The sequence below is a fragment of the Epinephelus moara genome, chromosome 21 (genome assembly GCF_006386435.1).
Source record: "Epinephelus moara isolate mb chromosome 21, YSFRI_EMoa_1.0, whole genome shotgun sequence".
In the NCBI taxonomy this organism is placed as follows: Eukaryota; Metazoa; Chordata; class Actinopteri; order Perciformes; family Serranidae; genus Epinephelus; species Epinephelus moara.
In genome coordinates this window covers 15,390,733-15,402,257 of record NC_065526.1, presented here as the reverse complement: position 1 = coordinate 15,402,257, position 11,525 = coordinate 15,390,733, and the positions used below count along the sequence as shown (strand labels likewise).

Genomic DNA, 11,525 nt, shown 5'->3' with positions numbered 1-11,525 from the left:
ATTAAAGGCCAACGTCTCAGCGACGTCTTGGCAATGAGCAAACGCTCTCCCTGCTACGTCTTAACGATGTAAACTTGATACATCGGGCCGACGTCGGCCAGATGTATGTGTGCTATCTGGGCAGCAGATTGACCCGACCGACCGGACGCCATCATCGCAAGCGAAGTGGACACTACGCTGCGTTCACAGTGCTATGTGGAAATCGGACATANCCCGACCGACCGGACGCCATCATCGCAAGCGAAGTGGACACTACGCTGCGTTCACAGTGCTATGTGGAAATCGGACATATCAGCACTTAAAATGTGGCTGTTGAACTGCAAAATCTGGCATAATTTATCGCTCTTATACCGCAATTGGTGCTCAGTACTGTCTAAAATAGATTTCTAAATGGAAGTTTGTGACTGGCATCAATTTTTACGCTGCCAATCACATCAATATGGTGTATATAAGTGTTGAGTCAGAATTTTTTTAGTTCCTACGTTCCCTGAAGGCACTGTCACTCATGATTCCACACCCCTCTCAGTTCAAAAGAGGGCCACATCAGGGTCAAAAGTCTGAAACTCAAAAAACAGATTTGAAACTGAAAAAAAAAGATCTGAAAGTAAAAATAAGATTTGAAACTGTAAAAAATAAGATCTGAATCTGAAAAGATAAAACATGCAACTGAAAAAAATAAGACCTCAAACGTTAAAATATATATATGGAAGTGAAAAGTGAAAATAAATTATTCATTCAAAAGAATTACCAAAGTGAATCAAAATTATATTAAACCTGAAAAAAGTTTCATATACTTATTTTTATTTTGAATACATTGTTGTATTTTTCAAAATTCAAGATCAACACATTAATTTTCAGTTTCAAATTTTATTTTTTCAAGTACAAAACATTTGACCCTAATGTAGCTCCATAAAAGGCCTCCTTATACAGTTGTATTATCTTAACAGTGCACCTGGTTGGTTACGATGTCATTCACCAGCACGTTAGTTTCGATTGTTTTAATAAACTCTGTCATTAACAACAAGTCTCCACATGCAGCTTCTCTGCTGCTGCAAATGCTTGTCTGTACCACACATAACGTTACACACAGCTCTTTGAGTTAAAGAGAAACGGTAAGTGAACATAACTAAATGGGACTGCAATGTTATATGGTTTTGTATGATCCAAAACCAGATAGTCTTGATGAACTGGAGAGAAAGGGTGGCACCACCCTTTCTCTCCAGTTCATTGGCAGTTCATCGGCAATGCCACCCTTTCTCTCCAGTTCATCAAGACTACCTGGTTTTGGATTGTTCTTTCGTCTAGAGGCATGCGACAAAAACATGAATTTATAAATTTATGGTAAAAACGGAATGAGTCATTAATGTGTAAATATCAGTCTGTGAGGGAAGTAGGCTATTCCTTTCAGATGATGAAAATTTAATCATCAGTTGCTGTACACACTTGCGAAATCAATCGTTGCATAAGGAGGAATTGGCAAATTCTGTTCTCTACACCACCATCTCCGAAACGCCTATCAATCTTGCACAACAGGTGCAGAGGTAACCGAGACTAACGAGGCATTCATACAGCTCTGTGAGTATTTTCTGACATTTAATGGGCATTCATTTTGTTTTCATTCTGTGTGAAAAATCTGGATGCATTTGCTTGTTTCTTTTAACTCTGAAAAATAAATGCTGCTGCTAAGAGAACGTTATCATCCTTCCTTCATGCATATATTGCTGCTTATTTGTTGTTGCTTGATGTTACCCAGCAAGTGGGAGCTTGTATCAGAGGCTCTGTGATTTTTAACTTTTAACTAGTTTCATCCACGTAGCTATTGCCCATATCCCGTCGGTACACGTTTGTATCATTGCTTTTTGATCCATATCCTGTAACTGGATGAAGGATCTTGGCCATTGGACGAGGATTTTAAGTTATTTTACGGGCCTGTCCTCTGCAAGTGCTAACACGGAGCGCGAGGCTTTATGTGTGGGAAATACCAGGATGTGTTATCCAAATAAGGGCATGTATGTCACATGTAGCAGATGGATGTGATTTCCCTCGATGAGATAAAAGTAACTGTCCTCACAGTCCGTGCCGGCACAGTGAGGGAGAAATGCACAGGCTGCTTGGTGTTGGAAGTGTTGTAGTCGGACTAACGGACGGTTGGACAACTGGATATGAAATCTGACGGTCGGAATAATGGCATTAAAATGGTCGGATTAATGGGCAGTCAACATTATGGGACTAAAACGATAAAACTCGCCGTAGACCTGCATGGTCAGATTAGCGGGTCGGAGTTACGGGTAGTCGGACCCCCTGGTGGCGCCATTGACGTTAGGTATCGATACACACGGGGTGGTTATTTGTGTCCAGTTTCTCCTGAGTGAGAGGAGCAGACTGATATGCACGCTGCAAAACACAAAACAAAACACAAACAAGCAGAGAACTAGGCTTAAAGTTGGTGTTCAAGGAGACGTCAGTCAGCATGACATGTCACTGTGATGGAAATTTCAGGCCTATCATGTTTCATTCATTATCTCTCAAATTAATTATCTCGTTATCACGGGAAAACGGAGGAAAACTATGTCGTTATCACGGGAAAACGGAGGAAAATTATCTCGTTATCACGGGAAAACGGAGGAAATAAAATGTTTGTATGTATGGCCGTTTAGGGCTTCCGTACTACACTACTATATATATTTAGATTTTAGTTTTTATAGATTTTATATTTTATATTTTATTTTATTGTTTTTTACTTTTAGTATTAGTAAGGGCATGTACGTCACATGTAGCATGTAACTTTATCTGTTATGCACTTTATTGTTACTTTAGTGTTAGAAAATGTCTTGTCTTTATCTGTTGTGCTTGTGCATTTTATTCTGTCACCGTGGCATAGAGAGAAACGTCTTCTCGATTCCTCTGTATGTCTGGTACATGTGGAGAAATTGACAATAAAGCTGACTTTGACTTTGATTTTTAACTGATTTATTCATTCCTCATTGACTAGCTGCTTTGACATTTGATTAGTTGTTACTTAAGAACTGACCATTGACTAATAGTTAGTTCCTAATTCTCTTCTTTACGTAGTGACATTACATAAACTTCTGATTGTTACTGCAATGTCATTGTGGTGGTGTCTTATAAACCCTTGAGGGTTGGGCACATGTAAGTGTGCATGATACAAAAAATATCAATCAATCAATCAATCTACTTATTCTTTACATCATGTAAAAAAGTCCAGAGAGACTGTGTACAGAGAGAATTATAATTTCATGAATTGTCAACATTTTATACCACTGATGCCCGATTGGCCATGACCATGATTTTAGGACTGTACCTTTGGGGCATCAACCTAAAGGCAGATAATGTATATTACAGGTTGGAAATTTCAACTACAGTAGAATTTTAGATTTATTTATTGCTTTAAAGACTTTGGACATAAAGCCTATCTTTTTTAAACACACGTGTAAAATACAGCAGGAAAAATACTGTATTTAAGAACAGCCTAACATGAATAATTTCTCATCACTTACATTTCAACACAGCAGACATATCCTGATGGAGCCAGCAGGTCATCCAGAGAAGAGTCTGATGAGAGATGACAACAATCCAAATCATGTTCCAGCAAAGTGTGACAAGAGAGGGCAGTGGGCCAACAAGAGGGAGTTCATATTGTCAGTAATGGGACAAATCATTGGTCTGAGCAATGTTTGGAGATTTCCATATCTATGCTTCAAAAATGGAGGAGGTAAGAACATGATTAACCTGCTCAGAGCCCTCGTCCATTCCAATGGACATAACCTTTCTAGGATGTCTAGATCTATGATTACTGTCATCTGACTCCACCCAAATACACAGACTTATTTAATGGGGTGTCTTTAAGCCAATCTAAGTTTTTCCACATCATCTAAAGTGGACTGCAGTAGAGCCACGCCCCTTTTTTTTAACAAGCATGGTCGAATGTAAGGCAAGGAAGAAGCATAAGGCACATATAGGTTTATTAATCAAATTATTAAAGTACATAATTTGTGTTTAAACTGTGTTTAAAGAAAAAATAAGAAGCTATATTGCTTATAGATTTGAAAAAAATTACATGAAAGATTTATAGCTGTTACTCAGGATTTTTTCAAGAACATCTATCCATTGGAATAGCTGGTAGATCTGAGTGTCACTGGAAAATGAACAGGGGAAATACTGTTCTGATGCGATATCACTATTAGGTAATTTCTGCGTTCAGATTCTCCGTCTATTGGGATGGACAGGAAAATAAATAGATAAATAAATAAGTATCCCAATCAATTTTTCCCTAATTATTTCTGAGTGCGTTAAGAGTAGATATCCACCATTACAATATTTATTGTGTTTGGAACATATTTGGATTACATGGGTTAAAAGTCTCATTGTATTGTGCAGCAGAAAGTTAGATGAGAACAGACTGAAAGAATGGTATTCAATCAGGGGTCAAGCCCAGATGGGGCAGAATTTTGAAAGGCCACGCCCCTAACACCATTAGTCCGACTGACTTGAAATTTGGCATACATATGCAGCTTAATGAGCTCTACAAAAGAAAACCTCTTGGTCCATAAAAGTCTGCCATGATAGATTTTTTGGCAAATTTGCAGAATGAGGAAACAATTAAATGAATGTACTTATTGATTTTGACTCTAGCCACACCAATATTGGAACACAGCCTTGTGGGACTGAGATGCACACATTTGAATGAGCACATTTGTTTAAAAAAATGTGGATGGCATCAATCAGACAGTCTTGGCAATGTGCAGGGCTTAAACAAAGTTGGACAAAATTCATTAACAACTTGTCCAATAATCATAAATCTTGGTAGATATCTTACGTACATATTGGGAAATACAACATATGTGTACCTCAAAACCTGGTGGACAGATTCATTAATTTATTCATTTTCCATAACTGCTTATTCTGTGAGGGGGTCGTGGGGGGGGGGGGGGAGCTTCTGGGTGAGAAGCAGGGTACACTCTGGACAGGTCACCAGCCTATCACAGGGCTGACACATAGAGACAGACAACCATTCACACTCATATTCACACCTACAGACAATTTAGAGTCACCAATTAACCTGCATGTCTTTGGACTGTAGGAGGAAGCCGGAGTACGCTGTACGTAACCCACGTTGACATGGGGAGAACATGCAAACTCCACACAGAAGGGCTCCCCCACCCTGGGAACCCTCTTGCTGTGAGGCGACAATGCTAACCACCGTGCTGCCGGTGGTGCAGTGGTGGACAGAATTTCACTTAATGTGTACGCATGCTCTAGGGGAGAGTAACAACCAAAAATGAAGTGTCACAATGATTGCTGCATGTGGGCGTGGCCTAGTTAGCATTATATGCCATATCATTCCTTTGCTAAATTTACTGTGAGCTAGAATGAGTTAGAGACACGAAATTCAAAACCATAACCAGAAATGATATTCTAATGCTTCACATCAAATTTGATCCCAATCAGCGGGATGATGGTGATATAACTGACAGTCCAAAATGGAAAAAAATTTTTGACAGGCCACACCCTTCACACTATGAGTCTGACTGAGCTAAAATTTGACCCACCCACATATTAATGTCCTCTACAAAAAAGCCTCTTGGACAATTAAGGCTACCATGATGGATTCTTTGCCAATTTGCATATTATGAAAAACAGTAATATGAATAGTCTTTTTTGGATTTTGACTTCATAAACACTAATCTTAGGACTTAGATACACAATCCTATTATTAATGAGCAAATTGGTCCAAAAACATGGCTGCAATCAATCAAATAGTCTGATTAAACTCAGCGGACACATCTGGCACTCTGTCCTAAATGTACCCACCCAGGTTTGTTTGGATTTTGAGTGTGCAGTTATTGAAATGCTGCATACATCGTAATAAATAATTGTATAATCATTCCTTTTTTAAACTAATTAAACTGACTAAAGTGACTTTGATCATCTCTGTGAAGCCTGAAGCCTGCTCGCTGTTGGTGTGACATTGACTTTGGCAATTGAGCTGCTTCCTTCTGCTGACAGAGAGAGGGCTTGAACCCAGGATTACTGCTTATGGCTATATTTAACATTTTCTGATCTTCTTTTTCTCATTGTAACTGATTACGTTGCTATTCTTTTCCCTTCAGGAGCTTTCTTGGTTCCTTATGTTTTGTTCCTGCTCACCTGTGGAATCCCCCTCTTCTTTCTGGAGGTCTCTCTGGGACAGTTAACTGGTCAGGGTGGAATCACCTGTTGGAGGAAAATATGTCCTTTATTTGAAGGTACTGATAGCGACATATTCAATACAGTATGCATAGTATCTGAAATAACCTTTTACACTAATAGTGTATTTCATCATATCTTTCTCACCAGGTTTAGGCTATGGCAGTCAATTGATGTTGTTATACGGTGAGGTGTATTATATCGTGATTTTGGCTTGGGCCTTCCTTTACCTCTTCTCCTCCTTCCACACTGTACTCCCCTGGGCCAGCTGCAACAACACCTGGAACACAGGTACACATCTACATTATGTCGGTGCCATGGCCTTGTATAGGTATAGAACTATAGTCAAGGGTGACACATGAGTGTAGTTTGACTCTAGAGGAGGTACTTACATGTACTGTTTTAAAAAATGTTGTACTGTTTTCACACAAAGTTGACTTATTATCAACATGGTGGCAAATTCTAAACATATTTTAGCCATTCTAACTTTTTACCTTTTACTCTTCCACCTCTAGAGAACTGCATTGATTTCAGTCAGGATGATTCAGTTCATGGCCAGATCAATGAAAATGCAACATCTTCAGTTGAAGAATTCTGGCGGTAAGTAATTCATATCATGAAAATTGTTTTGAAATCATAAAAATGTATCTTGACATACTTTTCCTTCTGTGCACAGGAGGAGAGTTCTGGGTTTGTCTGGAGGGATTGAGGAGATGGGTAGTATCCGCTGGGACCTGGCTGGATACCTTCTGCTGAGCTGGATCATCTGTTACTTCTGTCTCTGGAAAGGAGTTAAGACATCAGGAAAGGTAAGGTGTATACACTTCTTATCAGTGCAGTGTTAATAGAATACACTTCTTATCAGTGCAGTGTTAATAGAACGTCAGATTCATTAAAACCTTAACTGTGATGTGAATCGCGACCACCATTGAAGTCAGTATGTATCAGTGCTTTCCTCTTAGGTCGTCTACGTCACAGCCATTTTTCCCTACATGATGTTGATTGTGTTACTGATCCGCGGTCTGACACTGCCAGGAGCTGTAGATGGAATTCGATTTTACCTTTTTCCTGATCCGACCCGTCTGACTGATCCTCAGGTGAGCTTTATGTGTGACTGATGAGTGGATGTATGTGATACACTGTAGCACTATTTGTCTAACACTGGCACACTTTGACTTTAACATTAGGATGAGGCTGAAAAAAATCTATTTTCTTATAATCAACAAAAACCAAAACCAAATATTAAATGATCCTACTAACAAATGTTGCCCACATAGCCAAAGCCTAATGTTGAACATCTCCATTGTTGTCAAAAAAAACATTAAAAACACAAAAAACAACAACAACTTTGTACTGAGTGACATGTTCTTACATTATGATGAACACAAGCAATGTGATTTGTACTTTGATTTGTAGGCAGAAAGTAGAACATGGAATAACTCCAGCCTTATCCTTCAGTTCAGATGGCTGTATAGGGAGCTTATCAGTCGTCAGTGAAGACGTCATACAGTATGCAAGCTGCTGTGGATAAGAGACGCTGCTATTACGTTAATATGTAAAAAATGTAGTCCATCCACAGCAACTGCTGATGTAGCAAGAGCAGTTAGGCGCTATTAATCAGGGTAAGGATAAAAGATAAGAACTTCAGTAGATACCATATTCAAAAATAATTTATTCCAATAAGTTTCTCTCTGGGCGTATATACGCTGAAGAGGTTTTACTGGCTTCCTTGGGCTTCCACACCAGTGAGGTTCCTGGGAACTTGAGCAGGGCAGCATCTGCTCATGTTGCAATTTAGAAGGAACTGTCAAACGGGTGTGTATGAGGCAGCAAGAAAAGGACCTAAAGGCAGACAATCAGGCAGAGAGGAAGTGATGCATAAGTAAGTGATTTATCGATAGGGTGATTATACATGAGCTTACAGATGAAGGTTGTAGGTCCAAACAGAAGTTGTTGAGAATCCAAAGGTTAACATGACTGGGGCAGGTAAAAGGTACAGGCATGCGTGCAGACATTTTGAGGGTGTCACGGGTGTGTTTAGAACCAAATAGCAGCACCAAAGAGGGGAGGACAGTTTGTAATAGTCTAATGAAACTACTTGTCTAACACAGAGTGAGCAGGCAGATGAAAAAACAGTGAGAGTCAATTTGTTGGCTTGGAACCTTCCAAAACACAGGTTCAGTCCCAAGTGCTTGGTGTGGCAAACCGAAGCGGAGAGCAGGTGAGTCAGTGGCGCATGCTGGATGCACACAAATGGCAAACAGTGCAAATGTGTGCAATGGTACCGTGAAGGAGTAGGCAGAACGCAGTATCTAACAAGCAGGGAGTCCGGAACCAGGAGTACACATGGGAGAAGCCAACACACTGGTGCAAAACCAACTGTAGGCAGCTAGGGTCTTGACAGCAGCGATGATGAGTGGAATCCGCGGCACACACACAAAGGTGGAATGTGCAGCCACACGGCGAAGCAATCCACAGCACAGAAGTCCACAGATGGATGAACTGGTAAACTCACTTTGGAGAGCTGGGTGACGATCTCTCCAAACAGACATGGAGAACAGGCGAACAGCAACCAGGAAGTCAGAAGCAGAACTCTTAGATGGGGACAGAGAGCAGAGTGGTTTACTGGGGAGCAGACGAAGCAGGAGAGCCAGAGACAGGTGAGGTCAGCAACAAGGATGCAGTCTGGAAATAAATCCTGGAAAGTTTTGCATGAGTGACAAGGAACAAACTGGCAAGGAGAGTTTGTGAAGCTGGAGTCTTTATACTGGCAGGAGGTAATGATCCACAGGTGAGTGCAGTTGGCTTGATGAGGTGGATGAGGTGGATCAGCAAGAGTGGCAGATGTGTGGACAGGTGATAGGCTGGGAGGTAGGTGTGGTGGAGAGATGGGGTTAGTGGAAATCTAGTGGGTTAACTAAGAGAGTGGCATGTATGGCAGGTTGACAGAGGCTCTGTTGCTCTAACCTGAAAAAAGGGCTCTTTAACACTCTGTACTGTTTGGGGGTTAGCCCACTATAGAAAAGCACATTTTTTAACATTACCTCAAAAATGAAACAAATTTACAATACTTTGTGCAGATATAATAGTTCTCTCGTCTAAAAGTCAATACGTTTTTTGAATGGTATTTTGGTAAAATGCCTCAAATAAGGTCTGTGGTTAACAAAAGCTTAAGCGAGTTTCAGGTTTTGTTCTACGACATAAAACACGTCAGTAAATACCCTACTTGTGAATTTTGAAGCTTTTACGTGTCGTAAAAAAGGCGATTGCTAACAAGTTGCTCAATACGACTACAAACCCTGTCGGGGACAGTAATAGTCATCACCCCCGAACAGGCGAGAGTGCTGGCAGTCCGCTATTACAGCTTCTTATTTAGCTTAAACAGTCCGATTTCCCCATTATACAATGTTTTTAAAATAAAGTGGCCGAAATCAGTTGAAAGCTTAGTGGCCGTGACGTCAAGAGTCACGCGACCGTGGAGTAGTCATGTAAGTCCGTTAAAGCCTAACATTAGCTTTTTACTTCTGGCGATTGCATTTAAGCTTCAAATGCGGTATGAAAGGTGTTCATATGTGAAGATTATCTCACTGAACAAAACCTGTAAGTATCATAAACTTGTGTTAGCCATAGAGCTTATTTTCTGACATAATCCAAAACGCAATGCAAAAATCACATTCACTTTCTCTTCCGGGAACCAGTGCGATGCTAAACTTCCGGGTTTTGACGTCAGCCCTGGCACACTCTATACAAATGCAGGTCCATTTACCATTTACCATGTTAACCAGCTAGCTAGCTAAGCTTGGTTTATGTGATTGCAAATTAGAAGGCAATATTGCGCACAGTGATACAAATGTGGCAAGCTGCACATTGTTCTGAAGCATATGTGGAGATATTTATTCACAGGGCATCCCATTGGTTAAACTATTCATCATTAAGCATTTCCACAACTTAAAAAGACTCACCCAGAGGGCACAACAGCAACAAAACCAAGCTTGGATGCTTCAATGACACAAGACAGGAGTCATAGGGCATTGCTTTGCAGGGGCATACCTAACAAAAAGTATTGAAATTTTGGATGATTGTGATTTAATCTGGTCCAGCTTTAGCAATTATTGGCCACTTATGTATGCAACCACAACAGCAAAAATAGAACATCTGCTTCAGTGGAGCAGCTCAGCCACAGAGGGCAAATAGGTTGTTGCTTGGGCAACTTCAGCCTGGCCTTGTGCACATCCTTTTAGACAGGAAGGAAGGCAGGTACAGATTAGGGTTCAGGTTACAGGGTTAAAGTTACAGGTCTCAGAAGATGGAAAGCAGAGGCATGAAGCAACGTTGATGATCTTGCCAGCAGGAGGGGGTTAACTGGGAAAAGAGGAACAGATGAGTGGGACGGGGAGGAAAGTCTGAGGCTATCTGATGGATGGATGGAGAATGGAAAGTCTTAAAGAGTGAGAATGTGGCTGATGGAAGGGGCAAAGTGGCAGAAATATGATAAGTATAAAAATGTAATGATGAAATATTAAAAGGTATATACCAGTCACAACTAATGTCATTATTTCAAGGTGTGGATGGATGCTGGGAGCCAAATACTTTACTCCTATGGTGTCTGCCTTGGCTGTTTGCCAGCTTTGGGAAGCTACAACAAATACAACAACAACTGCTACAAGTAAGGAAAATGAGTATTATTCTATGCACTCACTTTCCATTCCCATAAGTGTTTATGTGATGCAGGATACAATACGTAATCGTGTTTTTTTATTTATTTTCAGAGACACTTTTTTCCTGTGCACACTGAACAGTCTAACCAGCTTTGTTGCTGGCTTTGCAGTCTTCTCTGTCCTCGGCTTCATGTCCTTTGAGTTGGGTAGTGACATCTTAACTGTGGCTGAATCAGGTATGGGATGGTTTGTAGAAAGACACTGTGTTAAATTTGTTTGTACATATTAAGAACTTACCTGCATTCACTTCCTTGCAAATTCCTAACCCTAAATTAAACTGCATAAAATTTGTCAGAACCAACATTTGGATTTTGGTTCCTAGATGTCACATGTGTCCTTATGGTGCTGTCAGATGCTGGGTCTGCAAATTGTGATCAACAAGGTCACACTCTGAGTGTACTCATGAGGACCCACTACAGACTATGTTCATTCTCTATTTCTTAACCCTAATATTAACTATAGCTTGTAACATACATTTTCTGGTGATGCACTTACACACCTCATCATATATATTACCTATATGTATATATATATATATATATATGTATATATATATATATATATGTATATATATATATATGTATATATATATATATATAT

The 11,525-nt window shown here is 40.0% G+C and overlaps 1 protein-coding gene across 1 annotated transcript in view; it reads left to right on the top strand.

Moving 5' to 3' along the window:
• The first annotated feature begins 1,536 nt into the window (after nt 1–1,536).
• The window catches only part of LOC126409172 (sodium- and chloride-dependent GABA transporter 2-like), a 13,425-nt gene continuing 3,436 nt past the window's right edge, over nt 1,537–11,525 (top strand). The window contains exons 1-9 of the mRNA XM_050075136.1: nt 1,537–1,575; nt 3,531–3,733; nt 6,132–6,266; nt 6,358–6,498; nt 6,723–6,807; nt 6,884–7,016; nt 7,170–7,304; nt 10,770–10,873; nt 10,977–11,101. Coding sequence (XP_049931093.1) covers nt 3,544–3,733; nt 6,132–6,266; nt 6,358–6,498; nt 6,723–6,807; nt 6,884–7,016; nt 7,170–7,304; nt 10,770–10,873; nt 10,977–11,101 — 1,048 coding nt within the window. The 5' untranslated portion in view covers nt 1,537–1,575; nt 3,531–3,543. The remainder of the gene's footprint in view (nt 1,576–3,530; nt 3,734–6,131; nt 6,267–6,357; nt 6,499–6,722; nt 6,808–6,883; nt 7,017–7,169; nt 7,305–10,769; nt 10,874–10,976; nt 11,102–11,525) is intronic.